Raw genomic sequence first — 21,564 nt, 5'->3', positions numbered from 1 at the left:
TTTCAACTTCAGCTTTCTCTCAGAACCAGAACCTGTGCTCCGCTTGACATGGAGATGAAAACAAACGTGTGAAGTTTCAATTTAAAGGCTTAAAACATTTTCCAAACTCTATTAATTTCCCTCCCACGCACCTGCTCCCTGAGAACAGCCATGTGTGCTGAATGCTTTTTGTTGCCCTTTTCGTACCAAAATCCTTGAGAAAGTGTGTCTTAAAAGGTCCCGGCTCCCCCCCCTCTGAGTGTCTGAGCCGCTCTCTGTCTCTCAGGTGCTCCCCCAGTCGCTGTGAACATGGCGGCCGATGCACTCAGTCGTGGAGCACCTTTCACTGTAACTGCTCCAACGGCGGCTACAGAGGAGCCACCTGCCACAGCTGTAAGCACCCAGCACCGCGGCATGTGCACGTCTATCAAAATGCTTAAAATATAACCAGAAGGTATCAATGCGTGGAAATGTGGTGAGTCGTTTTTAATGATGTTACCGTCCGTCATCATTACGTTCTACTGCATGTTTTAAAGAGCTATTATCACCTTATAAGTTATTATGATAAACGTGGTGGCAAGCAGGAGCCCATTTATCTATTCAGCCAATATAAAGCCAATATATTAAATCAAGGTGAAAGGACGTCCACTATTCACTCTTAACTCTGTATTTAGTCTCCTTAAAGTATATCTTACTCTTTATTTGCTAAATCCAGTTTGGTTTGTCAGGGTTTTAATTCCATTTAAATTGAAGGTATCAAAACTCGAATAAAAGCTGAGAGACGTTAAAATGCTTCACAACCTGCAGAGTCTGTTAATAATTCATTATGGGTTTATCGCTTACGGCCGTGAAAGGTAAAAACTGTTTTTAGGTTTTCGTTGACGAATATAACAAGAGATAATAAAATGCTAAATAAATAAATAGTATAGTTAAAGATAGCATGAGAATATTGCATTGAAGTAATCTAATCAGGAAAATGTTCTTTGAAAAGGTAAAAAGGAGTTTGTGGTTTTAAGATGTTTGTACCTTTTTAATAGTAAGTAAGGTAAGTAATTAGAAAGCTAAATACAATTTTGGAAAATGAAGTATCAGTGTCATCACCTTTCTCTTTAATGACTATTTAATATTATTTCATAAATGTTGTAGATTAACAAAATTCGAATGAATAATAGAGAATAGGATTAATACAGAATTCCAGAAATATGGTCATCACTTCTGCTTTATTGATATTGAGGTCACATTTCCCCAAACACATCATTTACTTTTGTTCATTCCCCGCTCTATTGTTTCACAACTTGAATCATCAGTGTTCATTTGGGAATAGTCCAGACTGTTCGTACTTTATTATACTGAGTAAATGAGATTTTCATTTAATTTGAAAGTCTTTAAAGTTTGTCTTCCTGACACCTGCAGATGGCACACTGTGTACACGTGTGTCTGTATTTGTGTGATAAACGTATGTATGTGTGCGCAACTGTAGCACAGTCTGAAGGGATGAGGCAGAAGTTCAACAGCTGTTCTTCAAACTCTCTGATTAGGTCCAAGACAAAGAACCACTTTCAAAAATGGAGCAGTATCTTGCTTTTATAATCAATAAAGGAGGATAAAGCAATTTCAATATTGGGAGCATAAACAACTGATATAAGCATGGAAGCAATCACTTATGTTCTAAAAAATTCTCAAAGGAAAACTTTTTTTGCAAAACAACAGCCGATTTCATTAAAGGTGAAAACAAATGATTTTTCTTAAACTACCAGTTTTTGACAGTAATTTACTCCTAAACTTTAACCTTGGCCATTTTGTTAAATACACTTCCGCTGCAGTTTCATCCTCAGATTTATCTTAATGTTGGTTCCAGATTGACATCATTAGTAAACAACAATAATCACACACAAGCAGAGAGAAAAGAATCAACGTAAACCGGACCAGTGCTGCAGCTTTCCTCCACTTAAATGTGAACCTTCCCTTGTCTATGGAAATCTAATATTAAACTCTGAATTCTGTGGAAAGAATCCAGGCTTATATATGGAAGGTTTCTTTGAGATAGATTTTATAGAAGAAGATAGATTAGATAGAAGTGTGGGTTAAAACTATTTCCAAAAAACAAAAACAATGACACTATAATGCTTTCTTTTCTTCACACAAGTTCTAAATGTTCCTGTTGAAACATTTGAGCAAAAATGAAAGACTTGTTAGTCTCAGAAAAAAACTGCAACATCATTTAACTCCCTGGAGATGTCGAAATGGAAAGCTAAGGAGAATGTGGATAGAAGCAGGAGGGAGATACAGAGTGAGTCCTACGGCACACTTTACTGCTTCCTACATAAATGGATTTTGACATCGAAACTGCAAACAGTATTTGAGGTGAATCAAATTAGAAATAGAAGAGATTCAGACTTTGATTACATTGCCACACTTTGATTGAATCTTTTTACGCTCTGGCGGTATGATCAGCTCGAGGCTGGATCAGGTTCAAATTCAGGTTCTCACACGTACACCCACACATAGCTGGGTTTTATTTGGGTCAAAACCTTGAGCTGTTTCGGAGAACTGCTTTGAAAGTTTTCCTGACATTAAAAAAGAAATACACATGTGAACAATGTGTGGTCTTCTACTGTTCACACATTACTCTGCTGACCTTTTTTTCCTTCTGGAACCATAAGAGGCATCGAAAATCTATTTCTTGATACACAAGAAGCAGAGTTCCTCAGATTAATATTAATTAATTAATGACAGTAAAATAGAATATGTTGAAAGCTAAATAATCTTACTTTTTGGCCGATTTTTGTAAGATAACAAGTAAAGATAAAGATAACTTGTAAGATAACAAGTAAATTGCAAATTATGTTGTTTTTGGTAAAATTAGAACTGATTTTGTTAACACTTTAAAGTGGGACAAGCCGAGAAAGAAATGCTCCTATTGACTTTGACACATATGAAGCTTATAGTGTTTGATTCGGCTGAGCACTGAAGTCCCACCGCTCAGCTGTCATAATATCATTGGCTTATTGACACCTCCCTCCGGATAGTTCCCAGCTGTCTTTTCTTCTTCTTTTTGTTTAACTTATAGCTTTCACTATCCATCTGCTGACTCTCTGAGGCCGACACGTATTGATGTTGCTACTCCTCCACTTCCACAACTCTTTTTTTTCTTTTCTTAGTATTTGCTAATACTATTTATTTGAAATAAAGTGTCTCTCAGAATAACACGGCAAGCAATGCTGATGGAAAAGGGCAATGGTTTCTCACAAATCTGAATGCCAGAAGATGTGGTTATTGTTGATTATTATTGTTGTTGTTTTTTTCCCAGCAAAATATGAAAAGTCATGTGAGGTTTACAAACACAAAGGCAACACATCCGGATATTATCACATAGACGTGGACGGCAGCGGACCAATCAAACCCCAGCTCGTCTACTGTGACATGGCAGGTAACGGGGACGCACACCTGCACATAAGACCAAACGTGAACAGATATTTATGTCTCCCTGTCCGTCTGTCTCCTGTTTACCAGAGGACGTGTCGTGGATGGTGATCCGGCACAATAACACAGAACTGACAGGAGTGCCTTCGTCCCCCGACAGACACGGACATTCGGCCCACTTTGACTACGCTTCTGAGGAGGAGCAGTTAGCGGCAGTCATCAGCCAATCGGAGCGCTGCGAGCAGGAACTGTCCTTCCTCTGCAGGAGGTCCCGAATCCTAAACACGCCAGGTAAGACTTTCCCCCCAAAGACATTTTCTGAGCCCGAAAAATTGAGATTTTGAAGGACTGTGAACGTTTTATCAATATTGTTAGTCTTTGTTTTGCATTTTGTGAGATGGAGTGTATTAAAGATGGAAGAGGATGGCATCTAAGTGGTGTGGTTAAAATGGTTACGGCAGGTACAACGTTCTATCTGAATAATCTATATTTAGATCAAGAACTTGGTGGCCCAAATTGCGGATTTAGTTCATTTAGAACCTGATTAAAACATCAATTAAATGTCTCTTCTTCACTCGAGTGCAGCAGCTAAAGCTTTACCTGAGACACAACTTGATTTCTCAAGTAAGTTGTTTTGGTTTCTGATTTGCAATATCTATGACTATGCAACTCACTATATACAACCTCCCAACCTTGCAAACCTGACCACAGTGTGGGTTTGTAAAACTGTGTCCAGGTGTCCTTCTCAGTCCCGTTGCCACATTTAAAAAAACGTTTCCACGAACCACAGATATTGTTTGTCGACATTTGGGGTAGAACAGGAAAGGACAGTGTTGACTGATTTGCTGGTGTGTATCTGTGTGTGTGTGTGTGTGTGTGTGTTTCAGAGGGTGCTCCGTTGGCCTGGTGGGTGGGAGGTCCGGGGCCAGGCGAGATCCAGACGCACTGGGGCGGCGCTCTGCCAGGCAGCCGGCGGTGCGCCTGTGGTCTGCAGGACAACTGTCTGGATTCAAATCACTACTGCAACTGTGATGCTGACCTTGAGCAATGGTACTGTATGTGATTGTGTGAGTCACAGGAGGTTCTGTGACGCAAGAAAAACTATTTTGATCTCCTCCTACGTAGGCAATAATGCATGATAAATGAATACAAAAGGCATGAAACATATGTAGTTGTCTCACCATAACATGAACCAAGGAACACTTAACACAATCTTTCTCTTGTAATAGGACACCTGGAAGTGCACGAATGGTACAAAGTAAATAGTGTGTGCTTTGTGAGGGTTTTTTTTGTAGTCAACTGGTAATGTAAAATGTTGCTTCTGTTTCACCTGCACTTTGATACACATTGAACGGTAATTAATGTTTGCTCATGGATGAAATAATAGACGGATACATGTTCGGCCATTCTTGCATTATGACAGTTGAGGATACAATGTAGGTTGATTTGTCAGTGAAGCAATTTGGTCCGCACTGAACTATTGGATGGATTGCAATTAAGTATTAGTAGTAACATTAATGACTTTTTGAACTGACAAACATTTTCGCAAAGGATGAATCTTACTGACTTGTTGTCCAAAAATGCAGGGTAAAAATATCCTTCTGGTTGTTTTTGTTTATTGCCAAACTATCTGCAACACTAATGGCATTCCCATCAGCCTCTGTCTGTCATGCTTCCAAATGTTTGTATGCTAATATGCTAAATTAAGATGGTGAGCATAGTTAATGGTACAATTGCTTAACATCATTATGTCGACATGATCACTGTGAGCGTGTCAGAATGCTGATGTAACCAAATCTCCACTGTGTCCTAATACGTAAACGGATGGAATCTTTGCTGCTCCAATTATTTCTTATTTAATAATTCCATTTTTACTCATATTATATTCAAGCTTAATCATAAGATATCTAAGCATCCATCTAGGTTTTAACCAATTCTATATTTAATTCCTTTATCCATCCTGTAAGCAATTCTGCATTTAGGTCACCTTCCATGATCCTGTAACCTATTTTGCAATTAGACCCTTTTTTGCATATCATAAGCAATCCTGCTGCTCTGTGCACAGCCAAAGGTCCTTCGCTCCATTATATCACTGCCTTAATATCTGCAGCTCTTGCTTCATTTTTGCTTTATTCTACTGCCAACCGCTCATCACATTGCTTGGCATTTACATGGCATAAACCCCTCAGAGCTGAGAGAGGGAACAGCGGTGGTGAATGCGCAGATGATCCACTTTCATTATAGAAACGCTTCCAACCAATGTTAGCGGAGACGCGTGTCAGCTGAAAGGTTTGTCTTCAGTAAACTCAGCCTCGGTGAACAGCAGCACACAGCTCGAGTGTTACAGTGTGTAACAGGGTCAGAGTTCAGCCATTGCCTGTGTATGTATGTACTAATACATGTTTAAATGACGTCTTTGTAACTTCTTCCCCCCCCCCCCCCCCCTCCTCTTGTTCTTCACCTTCTTTTCCACACATCTTTTGTTTTCTTCTTGCCATCCTGCTCCTTATTTCCCCCCCCCCCCCACTTCCTCCTCATCCTACAGGGCTAATGACTCAGGTCTAATCACCCATAAGGGAAGCCTCCCAGTCAGGTCTTTGGTGCTGGGGGACATCCAGCGGGCAGGGTCCCAGGCTGCCTACAGGGTGGGGCCCCTACGTTGCCATGGAGACAGTAAGTCCATTTCAATTGCCGGTTATTGTTTTACAGGACGTCGGTGCCAAAGATGACACTTTTCCAATGTGTGTCTTAAAGTCACTAGGGGGGCGAACGGGAGAACATGAACAAATTCGATCTCCAATGCTTTTAATCCTTCCTCCGTAGCATAAAGTCACCATGTAGCAACACCCCTGCATCATTACACTCTTGGTTACAGGCACCACACAGCCCCCTCGATGGCATGACTGGGCCTTAAACTCTTTGCTCTCCATCCACACCTGTTCTCATAAGCAGGCACTTACCTATGTGCCTTTTAATGGTAATGTGCCACCCTGTGTTCAATGTAGGTGCCACATATCCCAATTCACCCGGTGTTTCCCTCAAAGATGAGCAAAGTAACAGTATATGAGGAACACAAGTTGACATATGCAAAGAGCGTCACAGTTCAAAGCTTAAAGCTACTGACTAAGCAGTCGTATTTGACCAGTTGGAGGTGTGAATTTGTTAATCTCTTCGGTGAACTGCACACCTGCCATTTCATTTCTCAATGTAAAATTCGTTAATAGGCCAATTACACAAGCTAATTAGTAGAGCAGCAACTAAAATATGACTCACTTTTTACTCTTTAATAACAACCTCTTATTAAAAAGCTATATGGTAAAACTAATCTAAGTGATTAATTTAACCGTCATCCTTCAGTTTATTGGTTGAATTAATTCATGAATAAACACCAGGCGAGATAAATCTAAATGAGATAGCGTGGCTGAAATCATGACTTTGTTCTCAGCTAATTTACTAAACAGTTGGTGCATTGGTTTAATGCACAATTCCCATTACGCAGCCATCTTAATGAGATCATGGCCGATATGTCCCCTTTTTGAAGGAATACAAATTGTACAATTGTAAAAATTGTTTTATCAATCAAAAGATTTAAAGCACCGTATTTAACACTTTCAGAGAACTTCTGGAACGCTGCGTTTTTTGACCAGGAGACATCTTACCTTCACTTTCCCACCTTTCACGGCGAGCTGAGCGCCGACATCGCTTTCTTGTTCAAGACAAAGTCTTCCTATGGGGTCTTCTTGGAAAATCTGGGGATCAAGGACTTCATCCGGATCGAACTCAGATGTAAGTGTAATTAAAATAATGCTGTGCCTCATTGTCGATTTGTTCTAAATATCTGGTAGGAGGAGACAACTGACCATTGCATAATGATGTAAAGGTGCCCCTGTCTTTACCTTCTTTTGAACGAGAATGTTTGTATTTATATATATTTTTTTTGTCTGAGTTATCTTCTTGAAAACTGTAAATGCAAAAAATAATCATAATGTTTCCCTGTCCTAAACTAAGTACTTATCTTAACTAAAATAATGATCTTTACTGTTCCACATTGTTCCGCAATGATACAGCAGTACGGCTGTAATTGTAATAATTGACTGGACAAAATACATTTTTATCATCTACTGATAGATGAAATGGAAACACACTACAGCTTTAAGAGTGTCACAACCATTGCACACACTACCACGATGGAATGGTTTAAGTGTGTTATTCTGTGTAAAGACAACAAGTTTGCATGGTCTCACTTATTTGAGGAAACAATTATCAGTGAAGGATCACTAATCAGCCTGGTAGAATTTGCCAGTGAAAAAGTTCAAACTCCCTCTGCTGCGGTGACAGTCAGACAGACAGGCACCTTAAACAATTCATATTATTTGCGCTGCAACTGTTGTGACCATTATCCTCCCGTGCAGCTGCCTCGGAGGTCGTCTTCTCTTTCGACGTGGGGAACGGGCCGCTGGAGGTCCGCGTGGAGACGAGCGTCCAGCTGAACGACAACCGGTGGCACGCCGTGCGAGCCGAGCGAAATGTGAAGGAAGCGTCCCTGCAGGTGGACCAATTCCCTGCCGCCGTGCACGAGGCTCCTGCTGACGGACACAGTCAGCTGCAGCTCAACAGCCAGATGTTCATAGGTGAGAGGCAAAGAATACACCGTTTGTTTCCCCCCCCCCCCCCCCCAATGCCTTTGAAATGTGAGGGAAATTGTCACGGGCAAGAACTTGAAAGGTGTAGCGGCGATTCGGTTGTTGTGTTAGGAGGAGTTAGCGTTAGGTTAAACAAATGCTGCCAATATGAGAGAAAAAAACATTGGTTTCTGTGTAAAAGATGCCGGGTTCCATTTTTTTCTAAATACTATTTAACAACTCATTACCAAGGGACTGTGTCCGGCAAAGCTACACTGACATCTGTAATTTCTCAGCTGACTCCCTGATTGGAAAATTGCAAGAAAACAGATGCATTACATTCAACTTGAAAAGGGAATTGAAAATATTCAAATCCTTTTCCACCCTATATCAAATCAGCAGACAATTATTAGCTCTCACCCCCCCCCCCCCCCCCCTTTTCACACAACCCGTTTAAGTCGGGTCGAGGCGTTGTTCTGTGTGGAAGGTAAAGAGTCGGAACAGGGAGACAGAGTTGTTCATTCTCTGAGATGACAGTGGAGATAATGTCAGAGCTGAGCCAACAGCGCAGTGAAACGGACGGCCGGCCCTTTGGAGCAGGGGAGGCGTTTGGGTGATTTGCTATCTGAGATATTCAGGATATAAAAAAAAAAAAAAAAAAAACAATGCCACAAAGCGATAAGCCGTATCCAGGCCTCACAGGCGATTCTGTTTTGTAGGACTTTTTAGCCTGGTCTTTTAAAAAGGCCAGATGAATCCAAAATGAATCCAGATGAATCCAAAATATTTTCATTTAACTTAGTTATTTAAAATTGTTCGTTTGGATTACATTTATTTCATGATTGAGAACAGTTTGGGAACATCATTTTTAGACAGCATTTTTCTGGGTTTCTTCTTTCTGGTTTTTCATTAGTCTCTAAAAACATTCTTAATTCTTAGCTCTCGTGGTTATTGGTTTAACGGTGTTTGAATGGATGAAAATCCATCTTGTATTCCGATCTTTAAGCAAAATTTTGTGTATTGAATATTTGATTCAGAGCAAAGCAAAGTGTAATTTAGTGTCTCTCCTCTCTTGCGTTGGAAAGTGTAAAAGCTCCGGAAATTCATTCATCATTAATAGCTACAACGCAGACGTTACAGTATCGCTATCAATAGCCAGTCAGTCATCTTCACCTTAGCCTAGGAGGGTCCTAAGATCGGGCGAGGGACGGGGTTCGGCCTGGACAGAACCAGGGCTGACACACACCCAAACAACGACTCACACACAGACAAACAATCCGGTCATTTAGAGTCACTAATTGATCTAACCCTCGCAGCATGTCTTTGGAGGAAGCCGCAAAACACAGGGAGAATATACAAAGCACAAACTAATATATACATAATAAATAAAGGTATTCTGGTTCACATTATTTATTCCCATCGGAAACTATTTCTGTTGTGTACACACTGTAACAAACATCCTTGTATGGTTAAGGTAAATTAGTTGTGTTAGTGTCTGTTGACAAATGTCTGAGAGGATAGACAGGAGAAGAACAACTGTGTCTACAAAACCCCCAAGAACATTAAATCTGACCTCATCTGATGTTGTAGAGAACAAACATCGATGTGCATACCGCATACTCTCACATGCACACACCTCCGGGTACCTGCTGCTTAAAGACACACACACACGCAAAAAGGTAGGAGGCCATCGCACCGCTTTTGTGGCTACACCGAAGAGGGCAGATCTCGCCGGTCGAAATATTTAATAGAAGTTCAACGTGCCTTTATTAGGAAACCAAATGTTTCTTAATTGAGGAAAGGAACATTTTCAATTAAATGTCACGCTATTTGGGCTTTTAGTGTGCCGTCTTAGGTTAGAGATATAGTGTGATAAAAAGCTGCTCCGGATAAACATTTTAAGCTTGGCCGGACTCAAACTGTGAGAATAATACCCTTCCAATTCCAGTCACCAATGAAAAAAAACAACTGCAATGCGTGGGTGTAAAATGAAGACGTCAACAGCTTTTGAACTTAGTCCATAATCTCGGTGAACAGTGTGAGGTTTCTAATAGTAGGATGCTAATTGTTAGGTGAAAAGATAGAGAGTTTATTCCTCTACGCCTGTTAGGGAAAAGGATGAATTTGAGACACCAGGTGGCTTATCATTCACACAACTAATCTGAATCCAGCTGAGTGAAACACGAGGTGAACTGTGTCTCAGTCCCCTCAGAGCATCTATGCCATTTTTACCGCAGTGGCCACATGTGAACACTGTTGCCAGATAAGGTGCTTTCTGAGTCATTAGGCCGGTAGACGTTTTTTTACCTCATGCACCACCTGCATTTACATATCATCTCAGTTCATTTCCTTTAATGTTTTCAACTAAACTGTGGCGATATCTTACGCCTTGCATTTTTTAAGCTCATTGCATTGCATTTTTTTTTTATAAATCAATACTGAGCCAGCTTTGTGAAGCTTCATTTAAGCTGTCATCTCTCCATAGAGTGAATGCTTCTGGGTTGATTCCAAAAGGTCTTGGCGGAAATTATTAATTGTTACCTTTTTATTTGGGTTGGCTCCATTAAAAGAGTCACATAGCTGAGATACTTTCAAATATTGATGACTAATGGGCAGGTTTTCAAGCTACGTGGTATCTGTGCAACGGACACAGTGTGCAAAGAGTTGATATTTGTTTTTACTTGAAGGAGGCACCGCCTCCAGACAGAAGGGCTTTCTGGGCTGCATCCGCTCTCTGCAACTGAACGGCGTGACTTTGGACCTGGAGGAGAGGGCAAAGGTCACCCCAGGAGTCAGACCGGGATGCCCGGGCCACTGCAGCAGCTACGGCTCGCTCTGCCAGAACCAGGGTCGCTGTGTGGAAAGAGTTATTGGTTTCTCCTGCGACTGTGACCAGTCAGCTTACACTGGAGCCTTCTGTCAAAAGGGTACATAATGGATTTCACTTTCAACGTAATAGCAATACGTCAGGTACAGATCACATTATTTCAGTACTATGAAATTACGTTTTGCTACAAGATTCAACGCGCTGGGATTTGATTGTTTGATGGACAGTTTGACAGACTGAACGTAAAAGCCTTTGATGATATGATGTCATTATGAAGACAAAAGTTACTCATATTTTAGTGAATACACAATACATCTTTTCTAAAAAATTATCCTCCGCACATACATTCTCCAAGTGTTTTCTTGTGTTTTTTATTCTTACACTTTTTTAAAAATCGATTTTGATCAAAATTGGTACTTATTATGAGTCAGAAAAGTCCAAAATAAACTCCTCTTTTAAACTAATTGTAAAAGCTGCAAACGTTAGCTCTATGAGTTTGTTGAAAAGTACTCTCCTGCTGACTTTTCAATGTTCCCAGCTTTCTATTATTAACAAGTCTCTAAACGTGTTTAAATATACGGTTTATATCGTTCTAATCTACTTACAGATTAAAAGCAGGCCAGCCACTTCTACAGCTTAGTCAGGTCTAAGCCATTTTATGGACGTCTGCTGTTCAGCAGCAGCAAGGCTTTAGCAAACAGTCGAATGTCACATGTCCAGATGTTTCTGCTACACATTATTTATTGCAGCTTTTTCAGAAAAAAACACTAGAACAAATATCTACAACATGTTGACTTGAAAGGCAGCAAGACTATATATAATTTACTGTAGCTTGTTTATGAGTTAATATTTAATACAAAGGGGAATGTTAGAGTGAAAGCCACACATAAGAACTCCTCTTATTCCATTTTCCAACTCACAGAGGTTTCAGCCGGCTTTAAGTCATCAACGTCTGTCGCCTACAAATTCAAGGAGCCCCATGAAGCAAACAGGAACCTCAGCACCTTGCCTTTCTCCATCTACTCTGGTCTGACGCTGAGAGGAGAAAACATTTCGCTGAGCTTCAGGACCAGTCAGTGTCCTGCTCTGCTGCTCTACGTCAACTCTTTCTACGGGGAGTACCTGGCACTGCTCATCAACAAACACGGTGAGGACCGTTCGAGTCAACCATCTTCTCAACTCTCCCCTCACTCTGGTTTTGTCCTCCCTGTGCCTTCAGTCCTCGGCTCTCTGCAGTGAGGCAGATTGCTATGCAGGTTCAGGTTCAAAATAATCATTGCTGTTAAATGATAATCCTGGTTGCAGCAGGGGGTCGTCTCTCCGTTGTTCCTGCCTTTGTGATTGTTTGTTATCAGATTTCCATTACTGGCTTTAGCAGGGAGCTTCAAGCAGGTTCGCTCAGCAACTTTTAAATATGGCTGTAATTTGTGTTATTTTTTTGTGGGAGGTAGGAAGTTTCAGTTCAGGTCTATACGATTTGGGTTATGTGCCACGTCCAATCCTGGATGAAATGTCTCTTTGAAAGGAGTGAATATTTAAATTCTAAGAGGTTTGGACATTTTCTAAGGAGAAAGTGCTTATATCTCAAGGACTGCTCAATAATCAATAAGACCAGATGGTTTTGCATTTGTATCGTCATGGGATACTATGTATACCTTTGTGATCTATAATTTCAGTGTATAGTATAAATGTAATAGTTTGGATTACCAGCTTGCATTAAATCTGCTGTACGTCTAAAATTCATAATTCAGCGCCTGCCAGGAACTAATAAAGCTGTATTCCTCCTTCTGAATGCTGTTATTTGACCATATCATGTAATTGATTTAATCCAAGAGACGACGGCTCGTTGAATGTACTCAAAACATGCGCCATTACTAACAAAGAAAACGTGATTCCGGCTTCATTTTCTATATGCCTGCTTCAAATAGTACGATTGTAATGTTGTTCTCTATTTTGCAAAGATGAGCTGGAATTGAGGTACAAGTTGCACGGCACCAGAGATGTGGAAGTGATGGGGAGCAGAGTCACAAACTTGGCTGATGGACTCCTGCACAGAGTGATGATCAGGAGACTGGCAGACACCGTGTCTGTGCAGGTACACACGCGCACAACACACCCACCCACTGTGTGACACAGATCACCACATACGGAAACCAAAGCGCGTTCCTCTGTTTCAACAACGCTGGTTGTCATCTTATTCGTTGCAACTGCTGATGGTTTATTTTGTGACCCCCTCGGTTAATTATGTTATTTCAAGTCATAACATACTCCAAACAACGGTTAAAATAAACATTTTGTGCAAAGGAGCATCAATCAGCAGCAATTATAATATTATCATAGAATAACAAATATTAATTGAGAGGTCTTTCCCACCAGGCAAGCCTGTAAATATGTCTATAAAAGCAACTAAATGTATACATATTACTCTGACCAAAAGCTTTTAGAAAACCTAATACAATAAACAACACATTTCTTCTCTATTTTCAAGCTACCTTATAACCTCTCCTTTGCAGTGGCTCACATTTCCTCTCAGGGTGATTAACATTACAAGATGTCTTATTGATAAATTTGCTGCTAAAACCCAAATCTCTATGTTTGCAAGCAATGCATCAAGCAAGCTCTTTTATTATGAAAGTGTCTCACTCTGAGGCATTTTCCATCATTGAATCGGCCCAGCCAATGTGGATCACTGTGTCTCGAGAGCCTATTGTTTTTCAGTTCTGTTGTTAAATCCCATTTAAATATTCAGGTCAAACCAGAGGTTCAGCATCTGTTTAGCTTTTCACGGTTAATTGCTTGCTTCTTTGCAGCCATTTGTTCTTTCATCACAGAGCAGCCTTTGTTTGAACACAGTAGAGAGTGGTCCTTGAATGCGTGTTCCTGTTTCTAGTGTTTGCCATCTACATGCTTAGCTTAGCTCTTATAGATGTTCCCTCTTGTTGCCTTTCAGATTGACCAGAATGCCAAGGAGGACTTCAGGCTGACATCTGATATGGAATTCAATGGCATCAAATCACTCATTCTGGGCAGAGTGCAGGGTAAGCGAGGCTCTCTCAGCTCAGACTCTAGCACTTAAACAGACTCATTTGAATAACAGCACTGAGACGTTTTGGCCCCTATGCGACAGAACACTGCTCGGGAGCTTTATGCTGTTTTCTATTCATCACGTTGGGTGGACCGGAGGGAAAGCTGCAGTCTGAGCAACAGCTGTGGAGCTTTTATGAACAAGTGTACATACATATTTAAATGGTCACAGAGAGAGCACTTTACTGTGGAGATGCAAAATAAAAAACCTTAAAAATGACAAAAGGTGCAGCGACCCACTCCAACCGCTGTTATGTGGCATTCGATGCATTTTGAGGCTGCATGTGAAGGTAAAGTATCCAAATGGTATTGTTTTTTCACAATGCATAAGTTCACGTAATACAGTATACGTTTGTGAACCTCTATCTTTTTATTCAAGCGGTGTGTAGTACAGTCTGTATTGCTGTCTCGCTTAGCAGGGCTTCACACAGCTGTAATGGTAATAACTTTAGAAAAAAGGCCTTCACTTTGTATGGTAATGAGGAGAGATTGAAAAGAACAAATTACTCGGAAGATTGGAGTCAGCGCCCGACAATATAGCATAACAACCAATAAGGATTACACCAGGAAGTCAGAGTTCAGCCTCTCTCTGCCTGACAGAACATTTTACGTCCACATCAATCCTGTTGTATCCTCGGGACTGATCCGTCTGTTCCAAGCATCTCTTATAGGGGAAAAGGCTTTGTAGCAGGGAAATGGAATTCAACAGACCACGTTAAGTTCATCTTGTGCAAAGAAATCAATGTTTTAGTTACTGAGCAGTGTGACAGCAATATCGTTATTAATTAGCCAACATTTCAGGGTTTTCAAATGTAATCGGCTCTGTGAAATAAACACAGATTTGTATTAAAGTGTGAATAAAGGATTTTATGGAAACAGGGAATCTTTTCACAGCATCTGTGTCAGGTGCCATTGAGTCTATGGAATATTTGAATCGACTTATCCAAGGTTGCCTGAACTCAATCTCCAGAAGTGAAGTAATCTGTTCAGGATCCAACAATCAAGTAACTGTAGCATTTTACCAATGTAATGTTCACCCGACAAGCATCCAAGCAACAATGTCAACACAGCTACGTCGTTAAGTGGCACTTGGAACTGGATGGAGGCTGCTCTTTAAATGGAAAGGAACCGGTGGAACAAAACCATTCACTAACTATAATGATCAAGAAACATTGACAAATAAGTGTAATTTAATTGTTAGGCGGGACAACCAGCAGTGTTTGTTCAAACAAAAGTTAAACTTACAAATATCAATGCATTCCATTGATGGAGACCATTTACTTACAACCTGATTATCCATCCATCCATCCATCCATGCATTAATCCTCTTTCAAACTCTCTTGTCATGTTGATGGTATCTGTAGCTGGAAACCTTGTTTGCTAAGGAAAAGTTCAACTAGTTGCTACTGTAATGGATGTATGATTTTACCTAAAATAAGAATGTTTTTGGCTTTCAACACATCATATTTTATTAATTTTCTTTCTCAAATCGTTTTACACACATTGAACAACCAGAACTAGAAACAGAACGGGAATCAATGGACTATATTAAGTTTCCAATGCTATATGCTTCTTTTTTATATTCGTATATATGGTATATCTCTATATCGGTGTATATATAAATATAGGGAGAGAGAGAGATACCATATATGGTGGTGTATATCCCAGGCTTCCATCTGCCGAGCCAGAGGACCTTGGCAGTCAGATGAGAATCAGAGGCAGTGAGATAGTTGATATACTGTCTCTTTTCCTGCCAGCGGTGTCATCTATCAGCCTAACTGATGGACCAGGAAAGAATGGAGAGACCGAGCTGCTCTCACACACACAGAGAGAGAAGTGAGGCAGGGGGAGATAATGACACGGGGAGAGGGTTAGGGGTGAAGGGCTCTAGCGTGGTGTAGGTGGACAGTAATCGTTCGTTTTGGGATACAAGGACAGTGCTGTCAGTTTAATGTTTGACTGATCACACAAACCTAAAATCCTTGTTTGTGAACTCATAGATATTATGTATTATGCTAACACATGTCACCCCAGCAGCAGTCAATAAAGACATTGGCTGGGTAAACTTTTGCTCTAAAGATGTGCTTTTCAGGTAAGAAATCAAGTTTAAGTATCTATACTTGATTTTGAGAATTGGGTGAAGTTCTCAGATCCCTTACAATAGAAAATGGAGCAATAACCATGTCAAATAAAACAATTACAACTGCTCATGAGATATACACATGCGTCATGAGATACATCGTCAAGTCAAATCAGTTCCTGCTGAGTGGATCACATTAATTTTAAAACTTAATCAAAGCTTAATCAAATATTCAGCTGATAAACAGCCCTCTGCGGGCAGGCCACTCTGCAGTTGGCCATCCATATTAAATCTACATGCCAAGGTTTCTTATCACAGATAATAACTTAGATGAGTGGCATTAATGTGCTGTGTAATTCTGCAAGAATAATGGTAATTCACATTTAAGTGTTGTGGTTTATTCCATAGTTTTGTGTTATGACGGGCAATCCTGACCTTCGTAGCTGTTAGTAGTGACTTACACATAATCAGGTAAAAACTTCCTCCTGACTCTACTCATTGACCATGAAGGTATTACATAGTTTAGTTTAGTGGGCCATATTTTCAGTCTAATGCTACGTGATGCACTGCGCTCGTACGGCTGTTACAGGTAATGCAGTTGCACAATAAGGTGTCCCCCCCCCATATTGCTTCATCGTGGTAATTGCTTATTACTACTTTATTTCAAATGTGTGATTTTGGAATTGCTGCTAACGGATCTGCACGTCTCTTGTCTCCGTGTTTCCCTCTGTACTCAGAGTTTGAGGAGGTGGATGCGGAGCTCTCCAGCTTGGCCTCTCTCGGGTTCACCGGCTGTCTGTCAGGTGTTTGTTTTAACTCCATCAGTCCTCTGAAAGCTGCCCTGCTGCACCCGGACAGCCCCGTCACTGTTAGCGGCCCATTGGCCCAGTCGAGCTGCGGGTCCTCCTCTTCGGCCAATCCGTACACCGCAGAAACCACACACTCCTTATCAGGTAAAAACTCCTTATCAGTCCTCACATCCCTCATCCTGGATGTCATTAGCTAATCAGGGCCACCAGTCTCCCTCTCTGGTAGCATCCCTCAGGCGGTTTATGAGACTGGTTTTGGGCTCCGTCCTACAGACAGAGTGATGGCTCTGTGACGGATGAGATTAGTCAGACAGCTGTAGTGGAGTTGTGTGATGCCGTTACGAGGTTTCCAAGCAAGCACTGTCTGCACTGACTGATCTATCGACCTCTTTCTACCTCGTCTTCTTCTTTCGCTCCCTTCGTCTTTGCTCAATATTCCTTACTGTTCTCTGCCTCTCTTTTCTGGACTTATTTTCCGCTCCGTTGTTTTTTGTTCTCTGTCTTTCTCTACACAGACCGACCTGGTTCTGTGGATCCAGGTCAGCCTTTAGTGAACGCCATCAGGAGTGACTCAGTGCTGGTCGGAGGTAATGCAATCGATCTGAGGAGGAGCAAGAACAATTGATTAAAATATAATACGTGAAAGCTATATATTTAAGAAGTATGACGTTGTGAAATGGGTTGTTAAAAAATAAATGAATGGTTTTTGAATAGGAGCAGTGAATCATTTTTGCTCTTGGAGTCTGAGAAGAAAAAAAGGCATTGAGTAATGTGTTGGCTACCTAACGAAAAACCATATGCTTTGGTGATATTAACTTGACTTTGTTTGAACCGTTGAAGTTTTCACTGAATTAATACAGAATCCTTGTCTGGGTGGTGGAAATAACATTTTGACACACGTAAACACCTGGGATAGTACTAAAAACTGTCTATAGTAGGAATTTCCAAGACCACATTTTGCTATGATGACACACACACACACACACACACACACACACACACACAAACCCAAAGTGCAAACAATGCCAATATACTTGCTACCATAATTCAACAAAGTTATTTATTTCAGAGATGTATTCAGATGTTCCATTAAATATTTATTTTAAAATATTTGTGTAAGGTTCAGCATATGGGATATAATGTGTACATTGGTGAGCTTTAGCAGACAGGCCTGCTGTCTCTCCTACCTTCAATCTTTGAGTTCAAGCTGAACAAACTACCGTCTGCCTATAAATCTGTACTCCAAGGTGCCTTTTGAAGTTTTGTTTTAAATAAAGAACATTTATATTTATTGATTGTTACTTTGTAAAACAGTTGGCTGTATTCATGAGGTCCGTACCGGTTTAATCGTTAAAGCACCTTCAGACCTCCTGCGTTTTAACTCCTCTCCCCCACACCACTCCACTCTCAACTTATCCTCCTGCACTTTGAATGCCATCTTGCAGAAAGTTACTCTACATTTTTACAGTTTTCCTGTGATTTAGTGGTGTATTTTTTGTTTTGTTTTTAGGGGTGATTGCAGTGGCGACTTTTCTCGCCGTGTCTGCCCTGGCGATAATGGCCAGATTCATCTGCAGTAGGAAAGAGACTCATCGGAAACAGGAGGTCAAAGCAGCACAGCCCGAAGATTGCCACGAGCTCCCATTCAGCAGCCAGGTCGAATCTCTGGGCGCTCCCAGTGAAAACCAAAAGGAGTATTTCATTTAACAGGATCCCAGCCACCACACAACGAGCTCAGAGCTTTCCTAGAGACACGGAGCCCCCGAGCCAAAAGAAAAAGAAAAAAAACAATTTTGGAGTTTTTTTTAGTTCCTTTCTGCTGCTGTAAATATGGCTTGGATGTACGTGGTTATTTGTGTGCTTGTAACAACAATAATCATCAACATTGAAAATAATGCAAAGGAAACACACACAGAATTTATCTGTTGAACTCTTTTCCAGTTGAACAAACCTTTGGACTGGGTGTTCATTTCTAAAGCACTTTTTTCTACAAGGACGATACACCTTCTGCAATGTGAGATGTCGGAGCCATACAGTATCTGTCATGTAATGAGATGAATAAAAACACTATTTCAGAATCAGCTAAAATCTATCAGTTACATGTAAACAGTATTTTAACACATGCTGTATTTCTGAATCCATTAAAAGTCACTTGTTTGGTCTTTCACAGTCTTGGTCTTTGAGTTTATGTTACTTGCTTGACTTTTTCATCATGACCAAAAATAAAACACTTTATAAAGAGACGTGCATATTCATTTGGGATACTTCTACTTCTTGCCCTCACCAGCTGCATTTAGCAGCCGACCCCTGAAATCTCAAAGTAACTTTCAACAGTGAAGCTGCAGCACAGACCATAAAACCCTGACTGTCACCTTCTGCCCTGCCAACAACTCATTTCATCATCACAAGCACCAATCTGTGTGTGGCTGACAAGTATACTAAGATATAATAAGAATGGAAATTGAGAGGTTATTAAAGGACAGACAAATCCTACATTGGCTATTTAAGATGAGGTCTTTTGTTTTCTTTTTAATCATAGCTGAAACACGGCAACACTTTCACTCTCAAGACAAAATTTAATTAAAAAAGTTACATCACGGATTGTTGATGTTCCTAAACCTTCTAGGCGAGTTCACTTTATACTACATGACATTATTAATGTGTATTGGTATGCTTCTTTCTGTGGATGGAGATGAGAACAGATGACTAAACTAATAAGCAAATGAAAATGACAAACTCAGAAATATCCCGTACACGAAAGTAACACAATTTAATTGTGTCTAGCGATGTCAAACATTGTGTGTTCCATCTAATTCTTGACAATTAATGAAGACGTGAGAAAATTACTAATAAATGTAACTTTAACTATTTAACGTGTTTCATCTATAAATTACACCATCTTTCAACTCTGCACCTCCATGGGTGTCCCGTAATACAGCTGCCCGTGTGCAGCAGATTGGATGAATGGTTCTCCAGGTACACGCAGACACACACACTTTATTACAGACGGACTTCCTTGCAGTTAAATTATATTAATTTTGATTTGAGCATCCAGAAATGTGTCACTTATCATTTACCCTATCAATATATCTTCATTTTTTTCAGTTTTCATGCAATATTTGACCCCCGGCCTTATTATATTCTTTGTTGCTTGTGAAGTATTTAAATAGACACCGGGCAACCTTGGCTGCAGGTGGCACTCTGACGAATACATCACTGTCAGTAACCGAATATTATAAATAGCATTAGATTAACAGAACACAGAATGTGCACTGGTAGAAAAAAACAAATGTTACGGATAAAAGTTACAATTTGACTAAATACTGAAGCTTTCTCTGGACAGATTGCTGTTTCATTTATCTTATTTTTATCCAGGTCATTTCATTCGACTTATCATTTTATGAAGTCAAACTTGACACACACAGGCCAGCCGCTCCATCACACAAGGTCTCACTGGTTTGCCGCTATTTTGGGATCAGATAGTTTGCTGCTGTGTGTCGGCTTCAATTCATTTAGAAACATTTAATCTACTCTAGTTGATTATGGGGAAGTGGGTGTCAGCTTTGGGGAAGGTAGATGCTTGTGCTTTCAATGGTTTGATGGGTATTTGTTTGGGACATTGAGTATGATTATTTGGGCGGTAGAATTTCCTTCCCCCCCCCCCCCCCCCCCGATGTGCCAGAAATATAGCTATCATGGCTTCTATAAGTTCTTTTCCACCAGAGCGTTTTAACAAGACATCATTTCATCATTTTGTATCAGTGTCACTACAGGATTCCTAAATGCCTTTAGGATTTGTTCTTGTCTCTAATACAACGTGGGAAATAGCATTCTATGGCCCACTGGACTGTTAACAGAACTTAACACACTGCTCACTCAAGGTTAGTGTCAAGTGTTGTGTATAAATGAACTCTCACTTGAGTGAAGAGAGTCGATTAATGTCCGTGCTCCGTGCACGTGGAACAGCAGCCGTTAGTGTTGGGGAGAGAGGAGGCAGGGGATTAGCTGCTGGTTTTCGTGCTGCATTCCGGAGGTGGGCTGTGTAATTCCCAGCAGTCTACTCCCAGATTGGTGATCTGATGAGACTGCAGCGCTGCAGGCAGAAAACACGTCGCCACCCACCTGATTACAAATGACATCGCAGACCTCTGCTGACGCTGTGGGTTTATCAGAATTGTTTGTCGAAAGATGGAAAACACTGTGTAGAGTGTAAGGAAATGGGATTAAGCAGCCATGTCCAACAACCCAGACATGATTACTTTGTCCGGTACAGAATTAAATTCTATTCAATTTTAATAGGAATTAATAAGCTTCTCGATAAATATCCATCATCACCACCAAGCCACATTGTTAGATAATAACCTTTATCTGTGACATTGTCCCTTTTTCAAACGCAACTGATATGCATAAGAAAGCCGGTGTGTAGGGCGAAGCAGATGCTGGTTTTTGAGAGTGCAACGTGGTCTAGCAAGTAGACTATAAATTGTGATGGTCCGTGCCTCGCCAGGGTTCAGCCTCCCAGAGATCAGATAGGAGTAGAGACATAGATCATGGCCTTTCCTGCTCCACCGATTACATCTCAGCACTATGCACAAGGAGCCCCTGCAAATAAAAGCGATCGGGCGGACACAAAGTCTCCAGCACCTAATGTTTTATTGATATTATGCACACAAACAGTGTCGGAGTTCACCCCTCGTGATCGTCGGCTGCTTCAGTTCATCACGCAGGGTGTCAGCAGGA

At 40.7% G+C, this 21,564-nt stretch overlaps 1 protein-coding gene across 1 annotated transcript in view; it reads left to right on the top strand.

Annotated features, from left to right (window-relative positions):
- Positions 1-19,055, top strand: part of LOC119216908 (contactin-associated protein-like 4) — a 46,628-nt gene extending 27,573 nt beyond the window's left edge. Inside the window, exons 11-24 of the mRNA XM_037470130.2 lie at positions 266-372; positions 3,290-3,409; positions 3,493-3,693; positions 4,290-4,452; positions 5,948-6,075; positions 7,018-7,188; positions 7,815-8,033; positions 10,712-10,951; positions 11,774-11,998; positions 12,813-12,946; positions 13,802-13,889; positions 16,753-16,968; positions 17,340-17,411; positions 18,335-19,055. Of these exons, the coding sequence (XP_037326027.2) occupies positions 266-372; positions 3,290-3,409; positions 3,493-3,693; positions 4,290-4,452; positions 5,948-6,075; positions 7,018-7,188; positions 7,815-8,033; positions 10,712-10,951; positions 11,774-11,998; positions 12,813-12,946; positions 13,802-13,889; positions 16,753-16,968; positions 17,340-17,411; positions 18,335-18,531 (2,281 nt within the window). The 3' untranslated portion in view covers positions 18,532-19,055. The remainder of the gene's footprint in view (positions 1-265; positions 373-3,289; positions 3,410-3,492; positions 3,694-4,289; positions 4,453-5,947; positions 6,076-7,017; positions 7,189-7,814; positions 8,034-10,711; positions 10,952-11,773; positions 11,999-12,812; positions 12,947-13,801; positions 13,890-16,752; positions 16,969-17,339; positions 17,412-18,334) is intronic.
- The last annotated feature ends 2,509 nt before the right edge of the window (positions 19,056-21,564 follow it).

The sequence above is a fragment of the Pungitius pungitius genome, chromosome 7, assembly GCF_949316345.1.
Source record: "Pungitius pungitius chromosome 7, fPunPun2.1, whole genome shotgun sequence".
Lineage (NCBI taxonomy): Eukaryota > Metazoa > Chordata > Actinopteri > Perciformes > Gasterosteidae > Pungitius > Pungitius pungitius.
Note: the sequence above shows the minus strand (reverse complement) of the source record. Positions and strands in the feature narration are given on the sequence as shown.